At 40.0% G+C, this 22,837-nt stretch overlaps 2 protein-coding genes across 6 annotated transcripts in view; one reads left to right on the top strand and one right to left on the bottom strand.

Moving 5' to 3' along the window:
* The window catches only part of brp (ELKS/RAB6-interacting/CAST family member bruchpilot), a 164,552-nt gene that overhangs the window by 49,924 nt on the left and 91,791 nt on the right, over positions 1-22,837 (bottom strand). For 5 of the 6 annotated variants that reach the window (XM_019050695.2, XM_019050690.2, XM_019050692.2 and 2 more), the window contains exons 3-4: positions 14,837-14,933; positions 13,428-13,483 (exon numbers count right to left, since the gene is read on the bottom strand). In XM_019050695.2, coding sequence (XP_018906240.2) covers positions 13,428-13,483; positions 14,837-14,933 — 153 coding nt within the window. Of the gene's footprint in view, positions 1-11,914; positions 11,963-13,427; positions 13,484-14,836; positions 14,934-22,837 lie in introns of all 6 variants that reach the window. The other variant, XM_072301386.1, reaches the window with a different exon arrangement.
* Positions 1-22,837, top strand: part of LOC109036465 (uncharacterized) — a 179,213-nt gene that overhangs the window by 71,600 nt on the left and 84,776 nt on the right.

Raw genomic sequence — 22,837 nt, 5'->3', positions numbered from 1 at the left:
TTTAAAAGAGAAAATAATAGAAAACTGAGAAATCTGAGCTATTTGCATGTAGCTATTCTGATACTTTTTATCATTTGTATAATGTATAATTCTTTCCCGGACGGTTTGTTATTTTGCTTGTAATATCTAAAATAGAATCTTGGGTCATTTATTTTGGACTCAAAGGCCCATAGACATTTAGAAATAAAATTTTGCCTCTTTAAATTTTTCCCTAAAAAGCTCGACACCCTGCATTCATCACAACCAGAGGCACGGTGAATCCAGTCCTTCCATTTCCCGGAACTAGTCACAAATTTCGGAACTTTTGAGATTTCCCTGAATTTTCCCCGGAACTTTTGAAACTCCCGAAATATTCCGGATCTTTTGCATTTTCCGGAACTTTCTCGGAGCTTTTGAAAAAATCCTAAAAGAATCTCAGAACTTTTGACGGTCATGGAGTAGGAGCATTGCCGGATCCAGCAAATTGGCAACATTGTCTATTTTACATTTAAACCTTTGGAAATGTATCGATTCTTCGAGGGGCCAGGTGCTCCGTCCAGAATCGATTATTTAGCATAAGTTTAAATGGGGGGAATTCGGTGTTGCCAAATTGCTAGGTCCGCCTCTGAGTAGGAGAAATTGGGAAAAAAAGTTTCGAATCCCGGAGCTTATTTTTATTTTATCTACTCCAATAAAATTAATTCCTTTAATCTTATTATATTACTTATTTTCTAAATCAAGATTTTTCTTTGTTTCAGGACATGAATAGGAGTCTCGGGATGAATCCGTAAACCTGGCAAACCTGGACACCGGAGGGTAATACATTTTTTTTTTCCTATTACTGGGATATTGCCCGGTGTAAGTGAATATTTCAGCACATCCCTGCCCTGCCTCGCCGCGTCAGTTCGCCGTATTGTTAACACTCGGTGCGTAATAAAGCGGAAACATTTTAATTGAGATTCAAATCACTTTAAATTGCTCCCTCCTCGTCCGTAATATGCGCCTCGCAGTACCGGGAAATTTCGCCCCCCCCCCCCTCCCCTCCTTGTTTTGTCATCTCCTAGGGCAGAGTTTTTACGCCTTGCGCCTTTTGAACATGGCCAGGTGGCCGCTAACAATGCTTTTAGTCATTCGATGAATTTAGCTCTCTGTAAGATTGAATGGCTCGTTTTATTTTCCTGAGAGGTTGTCTGCCACGCAGTTCCATTCCTTGGTTAGCGCTGAGCCCTCACCATAGAGGAAAGAAGGAGGTGGTCGCATCTCATGGATTGTTAATCTCGTGTCGTAGGTTGGTACAATATGACGATTTTCCAACAAAATCCTAAATTTAAAGTATGACAAATGGACTGTAAGGTCCGTTTTCTTGCTTAGATCAACTCAAAATATAGTTTTAGACACTTCATATAGTACGAATCTTTTCCATGAATGATACCTTTTCGAAGAAAATCAACGATAAAAACCGTCCGTACTGACCTACGTCATCGACAGAATCCAAGATTCCCGAAATGCGACCACCTCCTTCTTTTCTCTATGATGCACGGGGGAAAAAACGGAGTCTTTAAAAAAAAAAAAAAAAACTGAACTTAAATGTATCTGCTTCCATCTTGTTTAAATTTTTACTGTTTCATACAGAATTTCTGTCTATTTTGAATTGGATGTTTAGGTTCAAAAACTCAAGATGAGGTCCGCCTTCCAAATTGACTTTTTTTGCCAGAAATTAGTTCAATACTCACATTAAGGTTTTATCATTCCTCGAAAATCGGCAATTTTCATAAGAAGGCACTCGAGTGAAATGGAATGCGCTTGAAAGAGCAATCATTTCAGTCAGAATTAGATCTATTCGATTTTAAAATGAAAAAACTGAACAGAATTGAAATCAGGAGGGCATATCGCTAAATTTCACACAATTTATTCATATAGGCACTAGATACCGGTAAGGATTTGCTTTAAAAAAGAAAACTTTCCTCTCTGAGTATCGTTTACCTTCAAATATATTTCACTTGCGAACGAAAATCGCCAAATTTGCCGCTCTTTGCTCTGGAAGTTCATTTTCTGTTCCCACATATCTGTGCGATTAATCGAATATGTTTCATCAATAAGTTGAACCATGAACCATTCACTGGAAAAAAAACACATTGGATCTAGAGTCCAGACTCTTAAAAACATCGACAAGAAAAAATACTCTTGATTCAATTAGATTTAAGTTTAAATCAAGAACCCAGCCACTTAATTTGAGCGGATTTCCTTTAAGCTTAAATCTGATTGAATCAAGAGTATTTTTTCTTGTCAATGTTTTCAAGAGTCTGGACCAGGGGCGGACTGGTAGTCGAAAAGTTAGGAGGAGACCGAAATGTAAAGGCCCCTCCTGTCGTTCGGGGGCCCCTCTAAAAAGGTCTGGGGGCCCTCCCCCGGTAAATGTTGAAAATTTCACACTCTTTAAGCACGTAGGCATTATTGGAGTTGGATTCTACAATACTTGAACTTCAAAATAACCCATTCTCAGGATTCATCGGGGGTCCCTTCATCACAAATGCTTTTGGCGACCTTCCATGTCTCTTAGAGACAAATTTTCAAGGAATTCGGGGCCTTTTAGTGATTGAAAAGGATAAGAAAATTACAACATTACGGGAAAAAAACGATGACTCGAAAAAATTCGCCGCGGGGGCCCCTTCGGGACCTCCGCGGCAAATTGTTAGGGGGCGATCGCCTCCCCGCCCCCATGGCCAGTCCGCCCCTGGTCTGGACTCTAGATCCAATGTGTTTTTTTTTCCAGTGTTGAACCACGGCGATGGGCAAGCGTGGTTTTTTCCCCGTGGATATAAACGAAAACAGACAACAGCCGACAAGGCTGCATTTAAGTTCACGAAGGAAGGGATGAGGGTCAGAATCCGACGGAAAGTTTTACAAACCCCCCTCCGATTCATCGATGATACATGTGTTTGGATAAGTGCCAGTGAAACTTTAATTAATTGAGTTGAGGCTTCTGTGGCAACGTTGCCGATTGAACTTTTTCCCACACGGCAGTGCGAAGTATCACTCAGATTTTTTGTTTCACCTCTGCTACCGTCGTTCGAGCCCATCCTCATTTGCCTCTCTTTGTTGCTTCGCTGGAGGAACGCTCGCTCTGGCGCAACAGGTGAAGTGATTCACTGGAAAAACAAACACATCGGATCTAGAGTCCAGACTCTTGAAAATATTGACAAGAAAAAGGACTCCTGATTCAATCAGATTTAAGCTTAAATCAAAAGGAAATGACAATCAAAGGAAAATGACATCGTGTTCGACGTCATGACCAAACAACTTGTTTGGTATGGTCATGTCAATAGGATGACGGAAGAGAGGCTGCCAAAAAAGATGCTTGATTGGGTTCCTCCTGGGAGGAGACGTAGGGGACGCCCAGTGAGAGGTTGGCGACAGGGGGTGTTAAACGAGATAAGAGATTGTCAACTCCCTGATGACCTGTGGGAAGACCGAGCTTTGTGGCGATTAGGCGTCGCACAGCGCCAAAGAGCGCTATAAAAGCGACTCATATATATATATATATATATATATCAAAAGGAAATCCGCTCAAATTAAGAGGCTTGGTTCTTGATTTAAGCTTAAATCTGACTGAATCAAGAGTATTTTTTCTTGTCGATGTTTTTAAGAGTCTGGACTCTAGATCCTATGTGTTTTTTTCCAGTGTTCGCTTGTCGTACACTGAAAAAAATAGTACTGTTCACAGGGCTCCTGCACTTCTTTTGTAACAGTCACAGAAGCCTCCGTCATGAGGACAGAGTACTCTGTTCCCACGACCGAAGTTCTGTTCTCACGACAGAAAAATTCTGTAAGTGTAACGAAGAAACTGCAGGAGCCCTGTGAACAGAAGGTTCTCTCGTCAGCACCATCTATTTTTTTCTGCGTACAATGGGCCAGTTGCGCTGGTCACAGAATCGTGTTTTGAAGTAGTCAAATGTTGACACAGCCGAAGATAAATGAGACATACTCGAGCCTCGTTTTTTAAATGTTTCCCCGAATATGAGCAACATCTCATTTGTAACATGAAGCGAAGCATTGAGAGTTCACGCTTCGCGCGATCGCGCCTTCAATTTTTCGCACGCAACACGGACATCCATCAAGTACGAATAGTTGTATCTCTGCGCCTTCAACAAAGCGCGTCTTTTCCCGTGCTCTATTTCTACACTGTGTTTGTGTTTCTTTCCGTTTGTCTTATTTGTAGTTGTGCGTAAGGGCCACACGAGCAACACAGTCGATGATAGGAAGTTCGCAATCGGACCTCGCGAATGGGTCAGTTGTGCTTGATTCTCGTAGATTAGCTAAGAATAATAAGATCCGCCCAAACCGCAACTATCTACGCTCAATATTAACCGAGATATCGCCCTTTGAAAAGTCGGGTTTTCGACGTCATCCGCGCCGTAGTAGTGACACCCTTGGTTTCTTCCACCTTGCTTTTATCCGAGTTTCACGTTGAGTAATCAGTGCAAATGTGTGTCTTCTTGGCTGATGAAAGCAAGGTGGAAGAAACCAAGGGTGTCTTTACCGCGGTGGATGACATCGAAAACCCGAATTTTCAAATGGCAATATCTCGGTTAATATTGAACGTAGAAAAATGCGGTGTGGACAGATTTGATTAATTTTAGCTACTCTACAAGAATCAAGCATCAAAACGCAATTCTGCGACCAGCGCAACTGACCTATTGGGTTTTCATGGATTGACCCTATGGTTTAGCATTAAGAAGTGCGATCTATTTGCAGGCCAAGCCTCTACTTCAATTTTTACGCATCTTTTAGAATGAACAGTATCAGCAGTAAGATCGTTTAAATGCCGAGACTCTACCCCTCAATATCAACGACCGAAAGTTGTGTAACGTCCCCTCAAGAAAAATGATGATCGACGTCCTTTTCCGCCATCGCGCATACCATGGCTCTTCCAGCCAGTGGCATGGCGTGAATTACGATAAATCGATTGTTATGCCATTTAAACCTATAGAAAAGGATCGATAAACAGGGTGTTCGCAAGGAACACCTTAATAATCGATTCTTTACCGTGGCTTCAAATGCGGAAATTCGATATATATCGAAGCACGTCACGCCACTGCTCCAGCTTGGATTTGGATTGCTTTTAATAGAAAGGAAGCAAGCAACATTCGGTATGATAGAGGAAAAGAGGTGTAAAGTTTTATTTTTCTGCAACGTTTCATTGAGAAAATGGACTAAAAGTTCTTCTATGGATTACGACAAGTTATTCCTAGGTTGTACATTTTTGGCAGATGAATCTAAATTTACTGGTCCAGCCGAAAATTAACTCATTTTTATGAAATTTTCAGTCGTCTCTCTCGTGCTGAGCTCAGTTCTTTTGCCAACCGACAACATTAATCGAGGAAAACCTGCCAACCCCCCCCCCCCCCCCTCGTTAAAAAATTGATACATTTCTCTCTCTTTTGTATGTCTTATTCTTGGCTTCTTTCCGATTGTGTTGTTTCTTATCGTGTATTTCTTCAGCTGATTAAATTGTCTTTAATCTTTAGTCTTCTTGACGCTGGTGATCCAACCTGCCGTGCTAAGGAAAAACACCGAATGAGCATTCGAATGTTGCCAAATTACCTATCAGAAAATATTTATTTTTGAAGAACTTAATGAATATTTTTCTTCGAAATTTCCAAACACCTTAGATCAGATTACGAAAATCGGAAGAAAAATATTAACAAATCCTGAAAGTTCATGATTTGCCGATTGGCAAAATCTGAAGGCTCATACGGCGTTTTTCGTTAGCACACTGGAAAAAAAACACATTGAATCGAGAGTCCAGACTGTTGAGAACATTGACAAGAAAAAATACTCTTGATTCAATCAGATTTTCGCTTAAATCAAAAGGAAATCCGCTCAAATTAAGAGGCTTGGTTCTTGATTTAAGCAAAAATCCGATTGAATCAAGAGTATTTTTTCTTGTCGATATTTTTAAGAGTCTGGACTCTAGATCCAACGTGGTTTTTTTCCAGTGCACGGCAGTATTATTGCTCTGTTGTTGTGAATTCTCTTACTTTTCGTTGACTTCTCCTTCAAGTTCGGAGATATGCAACCTTACTAACTTAGGACGGCAGCAATAGCATGTCTAAGGATCCGCAGGCGGAGGGAAGTAAATATCAGGAAATTACCGATAACTACACTCGAGGCTGTACAAACAAATCCGTGGGAAAATAATGGCTCGATAACGCGGTCTCCATAACATCGATCTGTTTGTGTACACTTATCGTATGAGATTATCCCTCAGCCCCCTGCCTCACGACAGACAAAGTGCATTTGCCACAACTGGGTCGAATAAAATTCACCAATGTCTTCCTCGCTCCTGTTTTCCGCTTTTCCGCCGGCTCGGTTCGTCGACTTTTCCGTGGCATACGAAAATATCTACGTGTGGAAAAAATTCCCAATTGAACGCATTTAGCCAAAAGCAACCGAACTACATTTCATGTTGCCTAATTTTCTCCCGTGTTTATTCATTTTTTTTTTTTTTTTTTTTTTTTTTTTTTCTTATTTTTTTTTTCTTTTACCGAAAAGTAAATAATATGAATGTCGTTTGCGGAAAGGAGCCAGGAAGGAACCAAGCCACATCAGCTATTGTCTTGAACTGGGAAATTCAGTTTTCGCAAGAGAACGTTTGTGCGGATGCCTATGAAAATGTTAAGGAATTTGCTTCGCACTGTGCAGAAAATTCACTGAAATTTGCACAAATATTCTCACGATCGTTTTCATGTTAAAAATTCAATTTCCCAATTAAATGTGGCAAAAGCTGATGTGGCTTGGTTCCTTTCTGCTTAGCGTAGCCCATATAATACATGTAATGGCACTGTGAATCCTCTTAAATTACAAAGAATATTCGTCTAAATTCCAAGGCAGAACTTTGCTTTCGTTTGCTTCAAAGAAATAAAACCCAAGAATATATGCGGTACCATCTTCAAAGTTAAGCTAATGCCGATTAATGTCGTCCATGAATGTTCCCCGGCAAAGAATTCCTTTTAAATTGAGTATTTCTTTCAAGACAACTGTATTTCTTTCAAAGTAGTGGCATTTTTTTTTGAAACACTTGGAATTCTATTTCAGAAATATATTGGGTGAAAGCTTCCCTGGCTCTCTCTGAATGGATTTATTGGAGCATTGAAGGTATTTACGTCTATAACCTGGATAGGTAGTTCTAAACCGTCTCTAGCGCGCGGGATGACCAACCAATTACCGAAATTCTGTGGGGAATGATAGGAAATGAGCCAACGACAACAGTTTTTTCCGAGGAGAGGCGGGGCTTAGAAAACGCCAAAAATGCTGGTTTTTCACAGCACTGAATGTAAGACGGGAAGTAAAACCTTCGGCCTAATCGCTTTTGGCTGAATTCTGTCCTATGCTTGACTAAATTTTCCTTAAACTCAGGATTAATGGTCGTAATTTTCGTAATTGTGGCTTTCAAACTTGGGAAAATTTTACGAACCCTTAGTCTATTAACGAAGATCTCACACTCGTCGAAAAATGGTCGATCACGCCAATCATGCCATATTATTATGTATTTATTTATCGCATTTTAAAGTGCAATCATCGTTCTTGCTGTTGTGTTTCATGATCCAAGCTCCCGACCATTCACTGCCAAAATTAAGTCAAATCCAAACGCAACGGCGTGCATTTGGTAACACAATGAGTATATCCATGAACAGAATGCGAAAAATACCATTTCACAACACACACAATAGAGGCAACCACCCTTTTTACCAGGGCTGAATTAAGCGGGGGCCACATGGTCCGCGGCCCATGTCGGCAAATTTAGGGGGCGGTAAATTTTGCATTTTTTTAAACGTAGGTATAAAAAATATCGGATTCAGAAAAAAAAAAATTATCAATGAAAAAAGGGGACAAAATATCTCTTTTCTGAGAGTACAGTAATTTCTAATATTGTCGTTTTTTGGTGATACAAGAGACAGCATATTCAATTAGTCGAGTTAAGAGAGGAACTAAACACGCAATTTGTCCTGGAGCTCAGCGCAGAGAGGAACGATGACGAGGACTTGAGATGAAAACACATATTAGCGCCTACATGACTGCATGAATACTTCACCCATTGCGTCAAACACAGTGCGGTCAGGAGCGATTGGCGTGAAACGCATAGCGCCTACAAGACTGCAGGAATACTTTACGCATTGCGCCAAACACAGTGCGATCAGCCCGGCGCAGCGGTGGAAGTTAAAATTATTAAACCACATTTATGTTTGTTCTTTCATAATTTTTTGGTTCATTTCTTCTAAATGGAGGACCTTGTCCACACAGAGAATATTTACGGAACTTATAACTTTCGCGCAAAGTTCCGTGAATTTTTCCCTGAAGTAATATTTTTCCTCGGTGTTGATAAACAGACTCAAAAGTCAGGAATTTTAGTTTTAGTAGTTTCTGAAAACATCAGAAGTTTATTTACCTCATGATTATAGATACCTTCCAAAGAAGCTGTTTTATGGTGAGAATCGAAGTTTGATGGAATTTGTTGTTTCTTAGATGGAGGAATGTAACTAAACTTCAAGCCTGTAAAATTTCCGTTCCATAATTGTAGGTTACGACACTATACAGAATTTTCACCTGAAAATGTTTACCAAGTTTTCCTCAGACCGTACACATACCTATCAAAATTTTGGATATAAATCGTGAAGTCATATAATCGTCAAAAATTGAATTTTTTAGTCAATTGTGCGACCTAGACATTAAGTTACATTCCTCCTTCTGAGAAACGACTGATTGCTCTACCATGCCAAGGAAAAACGCCGTATGAGCCTTCAGGCGTTGCCAAATTCCCTTCTATGAAATGCGAATTTGCCGGGAAACTTGTGGATATTTTTCTAGAAATTTTCAACAGAATTTTCATTCGTAATTCAATCTATAGTATTCGAAAATTTCCCTGAAAAATCTTCATATCTCTCTTTAAAAATTAATAGTTTATCGGAAGAAATTTGGCGACTCTCTGATGTTCATACGGCTTTCTTCCTCAGAACGGCAGTACTATCTAGAGACAGCTTTTTCCGTAAAATCCGCTTTCTTTAAAAACGGAGAATAAAATTCCGATACGGCAACATCAGTTTCCTCGCCTCTTTCCGCACGCTTATCGGCTCGGAGCGAAGTTGTTGCAAGTGTTACACGCTAAGTAATGAGTCTTCGAGTCGCGAAATATGCTTGCAATGCGGATTGCATTCGTTTCAGCTGCAGGCGCGAGATAAAAAGTTTCGAGTCCGTCCCGCAGCCGGGGATGGGGGGGGGGGGGGGGGGGGGTGCTCCAGAAGACATGAGGCAGTAACGCGGCTCAATACATAATCTACACGCGGGCGTGAACGCGAGCGTAAATTGAGGGAACTGGAGCGGAATCCAGTCCAGGAAATCCAAAAACTGATGAGCCCTAGCGTCCTGCGTAATCGACGGAAGCCAGGGCTCATGAGTTTTTGGACTTGCGCCAGTCTAACGTAAACCAATTTAACAGTAGCAAGGCGTGAACGATCTATCGATATTTCCCCATTGCAGCTATGGTAAAGAATCGATCATTGAGGTGTTCGATGCGAAAACCCTGTTTATCGATCCTTTCCCATCGGTTCAAATGGCAGGATCAATCGATGTATTGCAAAGCACGCCACGCCTTTGCAATTCACTTAAAGGCTTCATTTTTGTTAGGAGACAATGATTAGACATGGAACTTAGACTACATTTTTTATGAGCCACTTATTTCTACAGACTTTATTTACTCTTTTCATTCACCGAAAGCTTTAAAAGCGTTAAACAGGATTACCACAGTCAGAGACCAGGAAATGTCAGGAGCTTTTGAAAAATAGGGGAAAACCTGAAAATGTCAAGGAAAATGACGAGAGTGGCGGGAGATAAGTGTTGAGTCCCCGTTATTTGCTCTCTAAAATTGGAACCAGTTCCTCTCGTTTGGAACGTAATAAATTTTGCGCGCAAACTGTTTAAAATTGTGTCTTTATAACCATCTGGCATATCCTCAATTGTCAAAAAATTTTACCGACACGTGCCCGGAAAATCAAGGAAATGTCAGGGAATTTCAGTAATTAAATTATGTTGCAATCGTGGTGAAAAAAAATGTCTTGATTATTACTGTCTTAATCATCATATAATTTCATTACTCTAATACTAAGTTATATTCCGCCTTTTGTATTCCAGTGCGGTCGTTTTTCTTGTTAGAATCCGTAAATTCTTGCACATCAACTAAAAGTTCATACAACCTCACAGCATCACGAACAACCCCGATTCCATATCCACGAAGAATATTATCGAACTTTATTATTCACATAAAAAGTTTGCTCAATTCAGATTTCTGCGTAATTATTAGAAATCTAAAATTCACATAGCTTTGGAACTGGTGATATATTTACAGCAGCTGTAATGAATAAAGCAAATCTTTCGACGGACGTCCTTCTAAACCCAATTAAATGATGAATCAAATGGACTTCAAGCTCAATAATCCAAATCTACGCGTATCCTACAAAGCTGAAAAATCTTTAGTGTACCTGGGACAAAAATGGAGGCTTTATATCGTTACTCACAGCTTAGATACTTAACAACAAATTTATAACCTTACAACTTTACAAGCACTCTTGCAAACTGTCAACGGGCAAGTATAAAACGTACGAAGCAAACAACATAAACTTTCACGAGAAAACAACATATCTATTGTTTCAAAAACATCTACTCACTTATCAAAATAGAAAATTTACGTAAATATATAAAACATAGTAGCCAGATTCATGAAGGTCAAAATCGTGCAGAGGTTGTAGTCCTCGTGTAATTTTTCCTCTCAATAGACTTTTCCGAAGTCAGGAATCTTCTCTTCATTTCCAAATATTTTACATATTTCACGTTTTTTGCTGAAACTTGTGTTAACATTTTTACTTTCGACTCCACCTTATTATTCCGTTAAACTTTGAACAGAAGTAAAGATACTGATCAATTTACGTTTTCAAGACGTTCGCCTCTCGTTTAACTAATCCGTCTGATTAAGTAGGTCGTTTGATTTCGTTTGATCAGGTACTTTTCTTCCAACTAGAATTTTTCAACGTCGTTCCTGATATTCACGGGAAAGAGACCCACTCATTAATGCCAAATACTCGGCCAACTATGAATTTCTGTTGGTATAACTATAGACCTCTAAGGATTACTCATTCACGATACGCGGAAAACGTATTGTAGAAGTGACCTAATGTGTTTTTGAACCAACCCGAAACAACCGCCTTTTCGAGTTGTACCGTGATGACGTCAAACAATACATTTTCCGGGTTATCCGTAACTTGGAGAAGTGAGATGAAAATAGACTGCCACTGATCAGGCGCCATTAATCAGATTACCACCCAGAGCAGGTATCAATTTTATCGAATTGAATCCAGAGAAAAAGAAAAAATTCGAAAAAAATGCAATAGAAAATTCGATGCCTGTCCGGATAATAGATTCCTGTTTATGACGTAGGTCTGGAACAGTCTATAGACAAAAATGGAATGCATTTACTCGCGCATAAACTACCCAAATTAAAAGGAAATGCCGCTCAAATGGTTCAGCCAAAAATAAATCGTGCATACTTGGGTGGTGGTAAGAATGAATGATAAATGTATGAACAAATGAATAAATCGACTTTTAAAACTACAAATTTGAAAGGGTTTTACGAAAGATTTACTTATCGTGGTCAATTTTACATACTGAACCTCTGGAGGGATTAATTTAAAACTTAATGTGCAGTACCAGCTCGATATCAGCTTCATATACCTCAAATGCTAAACACATGCAAAGGAATTTACTGAGGATTTTATTTGTCCTAAAATGTCCACTATATTTAGGATGCGTGAATTTTTGCAGTGGTATTTTGAATGTATTCTACCCTAATTACGATCATGAAGTATCGTATCTGTAGAGGACTCACCAGAGCGTAAGTTATTGTGTCCAAAGCTTTATCGGAAGCAATTAATACCTATGGAATGAATGAAACCCAAGCGTTTCATTATATCGGTCGGGCTATCACGTGCAGCAAAAAAGAACCAAGTTTTTTGGGAACAAGAACGTCATGTATTTTTTTCCTTGGCATTCTGTGTGAGAGTTATCTTTATTGATTCACACCTTTTCTTTTCCGGTGAACTAAATCGATGTTTAGAAAACTGAAAGGAACAAACTTCGTTTTTTCCGTGAAAATTTATCGATTTTATCGAGTCTGAAGGAAGGAAGAAATTCTACATGAGTGTGAAACATACGCTGACGTTACCATAAAATTGAATTATTTTAATTGAAAATCAACAGAAGTTCCACAGTTCACCCAAATTAAAAAGTCCTCTTCGAAATCTTAAGAATATTGTATATTTTTGCTAACCGCTTTCAGCCAGCTGATAAGTTCCTTGTCATTAAAGTTGGTTCCTTTTTGCCTAACGATTAAAGATAAATTTGTCACAACTCGAAATTTGATGACTGATTCAGTCATAAAAACATATTACCGATATTCCCGGATTCAATGCTGTGCACTACTACTAGGATCTGAATGGTCTTCATAACTACTGTCTGAGTATACCAATTCACTTTTATGTGCATGTGGTTAGCTCGCCGCTACTTTCGTTTCAATAACTCGGAAACTTCTCCAATGTATTTCGTCCGAGCACTTTAAGGAACCGACATTGAATATAATGTAAAAAAAAATTATGTCGTATACGGTTGTACTGGTTTCATATTTCGTCTTCAATTTTGCGCTGTATTTTTCTGCGACATGGGCGTTCGAATAGCCGTATCAATATGAGGCTTTTAATGTGCGAAGCCTTCTACCAGCGTCTCGGTAGCCATCCCATTATGAAATCATACATAAAACAAAAATGTTCCCTCTTACTCAAAATGCTCAATGCAGGTGGGTCTCTCTTGCCATCATTTTGTCGATGTAAATGCTCATCATTCGTTTTAACATACAAAGCTTCTTAAAAGGTATAAAAGAAAAACATAATGAGAAAAATACCAAAAACTTTCAAGTATAGCTATTATCATCTGTTCACCCTTTCTAATAAGAATTAGGTACCAGGAGATTGCAGTACATCGTGCTCATAATTTAAAAGAATTTTGGTTTCACAATAACTCAAGCTTCCAGGCGTCCAATTTCACTACCAATTCACATCATCCACTTCAAGAAGTTTCACTGGATTTTTCTAGCACGTAACGTTTTTAGAACACACACTTTTTTTCTATTTTGTATACGTAATATCCTCTACGTTCCTACAGCACACGATCTTTAAAGATCACAAGTTTAAGCACAACTGCTCTTAATAAAGTTGGATGCCAAAATTAATGCAGTAATCTTCCTCACAGACGACTGTTGAGGCATTCAGTAACTTTAAGGGAAAAAACTTTTAACTACAAGTGCATAATCAATCAAGAAGTGCTTAAGTACTGTTTGGAATATTTACCTGTTTCTGTGCTAAGGCTTGAATTTGGTGCAACATGGCTCGTTCTTCTTCTTTACCTGGAACAAAGTAGGTCGCGTCTAAATATATTTAATAATAATTAAAGTGGAAATGATGTCTTGAACTTTTATTGTGGTAGGCTCTCAAATTAGGTAATCTACTTCAAAGAACCTAACTTCTTAGAATCAGCCAATTTTTCTCTCTGTGTTTCTTTCTTTTTGAGGAATTTGAGGCACGCATCGGAATCGGAAGCCTAAAGAAAGAGGTCCACGTTATATTCGTCTGCACCTTTCCCTTTCTTTTTACTTATACTTATACCAAAACAATGGGCCTGTTGCAAACTTTTACCAGACCAAAAATATGAATTGTTCCTGATAGATAATATCGCAAAAATCACGATGAGTGCATGGGCAAACTCTGAAATGCACTCCTAACTTCACAATCTGCGCAAGAAATTTGCGTTTTTTTAAGCTTCCCACTTCAAAAAGGATACTACGCCACAGGTTAACATTTCGTTAGAGGAGTCGTTCCATTGAATCCCATGCTCAACTAGTTGAGGAGAGCACGAGCACGAGGTCAATCAAGGCGGATATCTATCAACGTGAGAAAAATGTGAATATAAACACGCCGATTGTTATCAGGTCGTTAAAATCATCGTCCTGTCACATTTGCTTCGGCAGATTGGCGTCGGCTATGTTGAAATTGCGTAGTATCCTTGTGAGCAGTGGTTGGATGGAATGACTCCTCTAACGAAATGTTCACCTGTGACGGGGTATCGTTTTTTAGGCGGGGAGCTCGAAAAAACGCAAATTTCTAATGCAAATCGTGAAGAAAGGAGTGCATTTCTGACTTTTCCGATGCGCTCATCGTGATTTCTGAGACATATTCTATGGGTAACAACTCTCATTTTTGCTCTAGTGAAAGTTTAATTGGAAGAGGCCCATTCTCTGGATCCACTAGAAGGACATATTGGCTATCCCATAACTTGACTGGATTTTTATCTACCCAAGTTTGTGCAGTCGCGCGAGTCTATGCAGTGATGGTTTTGGCTGAGTTTTATCAGAGATTGCCCAACTTTTAATTGAAATTGTTTCTGCTTTGTGAAATGAGTATCTCTTGGAAACATTTACAGTAGCAAGGGAAAAAATATCTTTCGTATTTCAGCTCCCTCGCTGAAAGATGGATTTCGATTGTGTGCGCCGAGTTAGAATGAGAGACTTCCGTTTTTCGAGAAACTCACCATGAGGTTAGTTCCTCTAAGCGCTAGATTTCCATCTAAAATTATTCATTCCTGGAAACAGTGTATTATTTCCCTTACAGGCGTCTAATTTTTGTGTCGTAATACTGCGAATTAGTGGCGATTTAAACCAGAGGGTAACGGAATATATAGAAGATTTCTGTGTGCAACTTACCCACGCCTTTATTCTGCAGCATTTCTAAAAGTTTTTTGATGCTTTCATCCCGGGCAAGTAGCGTTTGTTTCTGCGTTTCTATTCTTAGTTCTAGCTCCTGAAACAAAAATCAATATTCGATCTATGAAATAAAAGAACAAGACGATAGACACATGGAAATTGCACTTAAACGCAGAGTGACCGTTTTTTGCAATTTTTTAGTATGCGCAAAAAAATGCAGGGAATTTAACTCCACTCAAAATCGAACAAAAATAAAACTACTGCCAGCGTTATCGATAATGCGTGGCGCGTTCAAGCCTGGGAATTTCGCGAGTCCGCCTTAGGTGGAAACAAACCAAATTAGAGGTGTGCCAAAGGAGAGAGACAAGGAATTAGAGTTACGCCACGCAGGCAGTTGAAAAGTACACAAGTTGAAAGTGCCGGGCGGACAGGGACCTCGGCATCTTCAGATGCGCTTGGGACTTGGGCTCTCACAGTATTGAGTACACGGGTTGTCAAGTTTATGAAAGAGCATAATACGGACGTACCCTCTACAGCAGAGAAACCAATTATTAGGGGTCGTATTCATAGCCGGTGATTAACTAGCTCCTTTTCTTAGGAAACTCCATTTGGTTTACACTGTTGTTAAGAAAACCCTCAAATAGCCGCATAAAATAAACAATGTTTGCTAACCTCTAGTTAAATTCAACAGTTTAACTTTGGGAATGGATCCTTGCAAGGAATTTGGATGATTGCAAAAGGTACGCATTTCGGAATAAAGACTTTTATGAATTTGACAAATTTTAAAGTAGGTGAGGAACTATCTTAAAATTTAGAAGGGATTACGATGATTGCGAAAGGTGCTAATTGCGGAACAAAGGATTCTATGAGTTTGACAAACATTAAAGTGGGTGAGGACCCATTTTGAAATTTACAAAACTGCAATCTATTTTTTTTTTTCGTCGTTTATATTTTTGCGGTGGAAAATCATTTAATTCCTCGCAAGGGTCCATTTCCAGAGTTTCCGCATTGAATTTTACTCAAGGTTAGCAATACTTGTCCTTTTTATGATACTATGTTAAGGATGTCCTTAAACCTCCCTTAATTTCAATGTAAACTAAATCGGGCCTTTCTTAAGGAAAAGAGCTGGTTAAGGTGATTTGATGGACGCCATATTTTGTGTCAGAACGGCATGCGATATATCGCATCAATTTTTTCAGCTACTCGTCATTTTTCTTCAATTTTGAGGTCGCATTTTGTTGTCAGGAGACTAAAGCACTCACTTACCGATTTTAACAAAGAAATTCAACGTAATAAAGGCGTGGTTATTTTAGAGAGAGAACATCGCATTCGATACTGATATCGAATTTTCACTCGAATGCGATATTTTCTCTCTGAAAAAACCACGCCTTTATTGCGTTGAATTTCTTTGTTAAAATTGGTAAGTGAATGTTTTAGTCTCCTGACAATAGAATTGCGATCTCAAAATTGGAGAAAAATGACGAGTAGCTGGAAAATGGAACCAATTGATGCGATATATCGCATGCCGTTCTGACACAAAATATGGCGTACATCGAATCACCGGAGACGATCATGAATATGACTCCAAGTATTTTTGACTTTTCGAGGTAAAATGAACTGCAAGACCCGTAGGAAAATGTTTTTGATGAGCAAGATTGGAAGATCAAAGTGTCAGTTTTTGACGGAGAACATTTCACAGAGATTGCGAGCGGAGCATTTCTCCTATGGGAGGTTGGAGGATTTTAAATAGGTGAACTCGTCATTCTTCAGACAGAGAGATGTAAATGATCTTCGGGTTGCAAAAGCTCAACGGATGTCCGTATTGCATACAAACACTTGAAGGCGTTTTGATTTCCGACGCTCGATTGGGTCGATCGACGGACGCGTTGGTGACAGCGCCTTGATGCAACTATTCAAGCTCGACGGATGTCCGTGTTGCATTCAAAAATTTGAAGGCGTTTTGACTTCCTGCGCTCTAGCTGCAACTGGGTCAATCGACGAGAGTGTTAGTTATAGCATAATTAGCATTTACAGCAACAAGTCATAATTAGGTCTGTTCAAGCATCAAGTGTTTAAATTTTTTGTCGTAATGATGCTAAACGGAACAGTGTATATTAAATGATAAAAATGATGTAAATGATTGGAATCAAACTTAACTGTCTGAAATTATTGTAAAGGATTTGCGTGTCTCTTGGTTTCTTCGGATTCAATGTATTCGCGTATTCCTTCTCAGCATAAATACCTCAATTCAACATTGATGGAGGCACCGCCCTAAACTTCGAAATATTTTGCGTGCAGACAACCCTGCTGAGAGTGAACCTGCTCCATTCATTACTGCAACCCTTGCGAGCGCACCCTTAAAGTGTTTAAGTGGTCGTATTGTCTCCGATGCCAAGTGTACCCTAAATCTACCCCATTTTCCCCCAATTGCGAGAGACGGTTCCAGCAGTCCCCCTAGAGTGAGGGAGCACGGGGAAGCAACCCACTCGCGTAGGAAGAAACCAAAGGGTTGGAAACGATTCTCTAGTCGGCGAAAAGCACGTTTTCCAGTGGCGTGGCGTGACTTGCGATGTATCGATTGTTATGCCGTTTAAACCTAGGGTAAAGAATCGATTATTAAGGTGTTCGCTGCGAACACCCTCTTTATCGATCCTTCTCCATGGATTTAAATGGCATAACAATCGATATATCGCAATTCGCGCCACACCACTGACGTTTTCCAGTAAAATCCGCCAGCGTTTAGGTCCTCATCCCGTGTGTCTCTCCTTCGTCTGTCTGCCTGTGTTTGTCAATCTTCCGAACACACTACCTCGCCTCGCCTTAGTTGGAGCTAAGTGGTGGAAAAGCCAGGAGCCTAATTTCATTCGCTTTCGCTTCTCTTCTTCTCCTTAGCTCCCTCTCAGCCCCTTGCCCCGAGGGTGGAGGGCAGAGATGGGGGTCGTAATTGCTGGTTCAGCGACGGCCTCCGAGGTACCGCGGCAGGTGCAGGATAAAAATTACGCCGCATTTTGTCTCGTACTCGGGTCTTTTTACCATTTAAGTTATTGCAACCTGATAGAACGATGATAGTTTAATTAGCCGATTATTTCCGGAACTCCGATCGGGACAAGCCCTTGGAGTCTTCTCATCGAATGGAAGTTCGCAGTTAAAAATTTCCGAGTTTATAGTTACTTTGAATTACTTTTTTCGGTTAGATTAACCGAAAAGATTTGGTTGTTCCAGTCCTCCACCAAATTTTTGGTTCCATCGACCAAAGCCATAGGATATTTTAAGACATCTGCACTGGAAAAAAAACTCATTGGATCTAGAGTCCAGACTCTTAAAAACATCGACAAGAAAAAGTACTCTTGATTCAATCAGAAACTAGCTTAAATCTAGAACCAAGCCTCTTAATTTAAGCGGATTTTGTCTTAATTCAAGCAAAAATCCGATTGAATCAATAGTATTACTTCTTGTCAATGTTTTCAAGGGTCTGGACTCTAGATCCAATGTGTTTTTTTTTCCAGTGTGGGGATAAAGAAACTGTCCTGCTGAATTAGTGTGCTCTTATTTTTCTCGATAATACTTAAAAGTTGCGACTTGCGAGTGATTAGCGCAACAAACATTTTGTTGACAACTTTGGGGGGGCCGTAGCCCCAAGGGAAAGCGTTTTTGGAGAAAAAGTTTTTCTGCATAATTGACCCAAAGAATGGACTCCTTCAATATTCGTTCTCAATCCTGGGGCACCCTGTATATTTGACGACCTGCATTGGCACCCTGCATTCTTAAAGTTTACACTGATCTGAATCAACTCTCTCAAACGCATGTTGTTTTGTCCTTACAGATGAAAGGTCTGAAATAAGACAGAAGCTTCAACACGCGAAATTCGGATATAAATTACGAGAAGTTAAAAGTGGGACGGGGACATTCTCGATTCAGAAGACGTAAGTATTTTCACTGATGGCTTTGTTTTTACCCCGTGTTATCCATTGAAGCTCTGAACGAAGTGGCAAGAAACTTTTTGCATTTCAGTTATTTATCGGGCCCGCTTTTTCTCAAAAACAGTGGCGTGGCGAGGTTTTCGATAAATCGTTTGACCTGCCATGTTAACCTATGGAGAAGGATCGATATACACTAGTTCGCAGCGAACGCCTTAATAATCGATTCTTTATCATAGCTTCAAATGGGAAATTATCGATAATCGATCATTAACCCCTCGCCGCTGCTCAAAAGCACATTCTTTCAGCGTTGTCAGTACTCAGAGAGCCGAGGATTGGATTCCTTGTTAGAAGCCAAGTTAAATTAAACAAATTTCTCGATCACAATTGACAACACTTCGCACTCACAAGGTTAATACCGGGAGAACTTTCAGAAAAACACTTTGTTCAGGCTCTCTATCTGCATCCACCCTTACTGTGTCCCTCTGCTTTCATTTTTCTGCTAGATTGGCACTCAATAATAGTGTCAAAAAGAAAACTAATCCAAGGTCTTTGATTAGTCTTTTAATCTTCTCAACATCCGGAAAACATCTCGAGGAAAACAACGCACTCTCTTTTCGTTTCGAATCATTACAAAGTACACAAAAAGCTCTTTAAGCCAAAAGTGCCCAAGCCGGGTCGAATTGACCCGAGGGCTGCTGAAAATACACGTTCCGTTGTATGGAGCAAGTACGGCAAGGAAAAACGCCGTATAAACTTTCAGGCGTTGCCAAATTTCTTTAGATAAAATACGAATTTTTAAGAAAGTATGCGAATATTTTTCCTCCAAACTTTCGGACAAATTGTACGCAGTTTAATCGAAATTATCTCAGAGTTTCAAGGGAAAATATGCATAACATCCCTCAAAAATACATATTTTATCTGGTGAAATTTGGCAACTCTCGAATGTTCATCTGGCGTTTTTCCCTAGCACGGCAGCATACGGCGTTCTTCCTTAGCGCGGCAGAACTCCACAGCGGGAATCTCATCCTTGGTGAGTGAAAGAGGTCATAAGAGTGGGATGAGGATCGAACGGGATGTTACACTGTCGTGCTAAGGAAAAACGCCGTATGAACATCCAAGGGTTACCAAATTCCTCCTCTCAAAACATTACTTTTTGAGGCAAATAATGAATCATACGATCATCAACTGTTACAACCAAAATTATAACTGGTGGAATCAATTTCTCTGTGATAGATAAGTAAACTACTACATCTTTGTTTAATTCTATAAATCATGATAATTTGTTCCCTAAAATTACAGATGGAATAAGAAGAACTTTTCTTATCTTTTGATTATATACTTCTTTTTTATCTTTATAGTTAAAGATATTTTGTTTAAATTAATAATTATCATTATTTTTAATGAATAGCCTGTGGTTACTATTATTAAGGTGATAAAAGTTAAAGTTAGGATTTTTTTTAATGGTTTAATGGTTTTGGTTTAATGGATGTCATTAATGATCATCATAAATGATATTTGTAGCTGAAATTCTCTGATACTTTCGATCACAATGCGAGGAGAATTTCTTGAAAAATTGGAGGGAAAATTTTCACAGGTTACTTCCTCGAAAATTCGTATTTAATTAAAATAAATTTGGCAACGCACGAAGGTTCATACGGCGTTTTTCCTAAGCACGGCAGACCAGGAGGCGGGTGTGGAAACTCGCACGGCCGGTCCGGTCCCGGTCTCGGCCCCGGCTCGGGGATGATGAAAAAAGTTGAGCGATATTTCATCGGCGGATCGAGTGCGGCCCATCGATCGGCCCTCGCAAGTTTCCCGGGTTCTTTTTTGCATCGCGCCGCACCTCCCGCAAGCCGCGCCGACGGATCCCAAGTAGGCGCCCGCCCCCCTCCAATCCCGGTTTTGTCACCTTGCAGACAACCTGACCCAGATCGGAAACCCCGAGTTATAGCCGTATGAACTTTTAAACGTTGCCAGATTCCCCGCCATAAAATATTGATGTTTTTTGTTTATTTATTTTTTTTTTTAAATTATCAATGTAGAGTACCTGTATATGGAGAGTATGGACAACTCGAAAATTTGAAGGTTAAGTTTGATCAGGTCATGTAGCTTTTGGGGCCCAAAAGGGCAGCCGACCTTTGAACTCGAATTATCCAGTGGCACTAATTTAAACTGCGAGAGTAGGTACACTGATCGATAATTATAGAAGCAGGTTTAAAACTTGGATTTCACTTAAATTTTCTCAGTTTCAAAGTATCAATCCTTAAAAACGCTTGTTTACAATACGCTGTCGGCCCTATTGATCAATATTTCAAATGCATAGGTTGGTAGGTGGCACTTTTCTAGTGATCTTCGTTTTTCACGTTGTCGCCCTTTTGGGCCCTAAGAGCTACATAAATCGAGTTGTCCATACTCTCCCTGTAAAGGTACTCTACATCAATGAAGCCTTTGCATATGTCACGAATTTGCAATTTAAGTACAAAATCCTGTGTATAATTTTGCGAGAAACACGATGTTGTCACATACAGGGTTATTCAAAAGTCACGCACCACTGGCCATGACTTTAGTTCTAATTATGATATCGATTTGCGGTTTAAGACGTTTGTACTCGTATCGAGGGGGAAACCTTTTTAAGTACTTTCCAGTTTTTGATCCCTTCGGCAGGGCCGGATTAAGGGGGTGGCCCTATGGGCCGCGGCCCATGCCGGCAAATCTAAAAGGCGGCAAAAGTTTGCAATTTTTTAAAGTGTATGTATAAAAAAAAATCTGATTTAGAAGAAAAAATTACAAACGAGAAAAGGCGTCAAAGTCTCTCATTCCCTGAGAGTATAGTAATAAATTTCTGATTTTGTCTTCTCTGAGTGATACGAGAGACAGTACCTTTAATTAGTCGAGTTAAGAGAGAAACCAAACACGCAATTTGGCCTGGAACGGTGCGACTTAGAGGGAAATGATGACGAGGACTTGAGATGGAAAGGAGAAGCCCTCGGCGCCGCGATCGGCATGTAACACATATTAGCGCCTACACGACCGCACGAGTACTTCACGCATTGCATCAAACACAGTGCGTTCAGCAGCGGTCGTCGGCGTGAAACGCATAGCGCCTACAAGACTGTCGGAATACTTCACGCATTGCGCCAAACACGGTGCGGTCTCCGCGGCGCCATCAAGCTCCCTTGATCAAGCTCCTTTCACATGTTACTGGATAAGCGAAGTGTTAATTTTTTATACCCTGTCGGCTGCTTTTTTCGGTTTATTTCAGTCCAAATGTGAAATATCCCTGATTTAAATAATTTCCCGCCGAGAGAGTGAAAAATAGAAGACAGGAGAGCATCTCCATCGGCACCATTGGTTCTTTGACAATTATTTCCGAGCGTTTCTGCCCCGTTTCATGCTGTCTGTCTGTCTGGCGGGATTTTTTTCTTTCCTCCACTGAGGCGGCTTATTGTCTGAAACTGTGACAGGAGGACAGGACTGTAAAACGGAAGGAAACAAGGTCGTTTTAGCTAAATAAAACGCCAGCCAGGATTGCCAGGCTCCGCGTTGTCCCCCGCTCTCAATCGAGGGAAAAAGCGATTATTACGAGTAAATGACAGCTTCGCCGCCAGCTCCTTAGACAAGGAAAAAATTGAGACGGCGGCAAAGAGGGAAATAAATAGAGTCATGTAGATCGAGGTTGCCGCGCCTCGGTTCGGACGGCGCTCAAATTAAAAGTACTAACGTCATTCGTCTATTCCTGAAACAACGTCTCCGTTATCGATTAGTCCATGTAGGAGGGATAAGTTCCTCAATGTGGTCGTACAACGATTATTGCTGTATCCTACCGATACCTACGATAACTAACTTTTTTCGGTGCATCATTTGTAATCATTTTAGAATGGAGATGTTGCATGTGTGAGGAATTTGCGATTTTACAGTTGATTCTTGTGTAAAAGTTCGCGAGAAACACGATGGTGCCGCTGATTTTCCCTGAAATCAACTCCCAAGCTCAAAAAAAGCTCTCAAGTTGAGGCTAAAATGGAGGGAATATCCCACGCTATCCTGAGAGTCCACCTCCACATCAAGACAAACTCTCTATGCA

This window comes from Bemisia tabaci, chromosome 6 (assembly GCF_918797505.1).
Source record: "Bemisia tabaci chromosome 6, PGI_BMITA_v3".
NCBI lineage: Eukaryota > Metazoa > Arthropoda > Insecta > Hemiptera > Aleyrodidae > Bemisia > Bemisia tabaci.
Note: the sequence above shows the minus strand (reverse complement) of the source record. Positions and strands in the feature narration are given on the sequence as shown.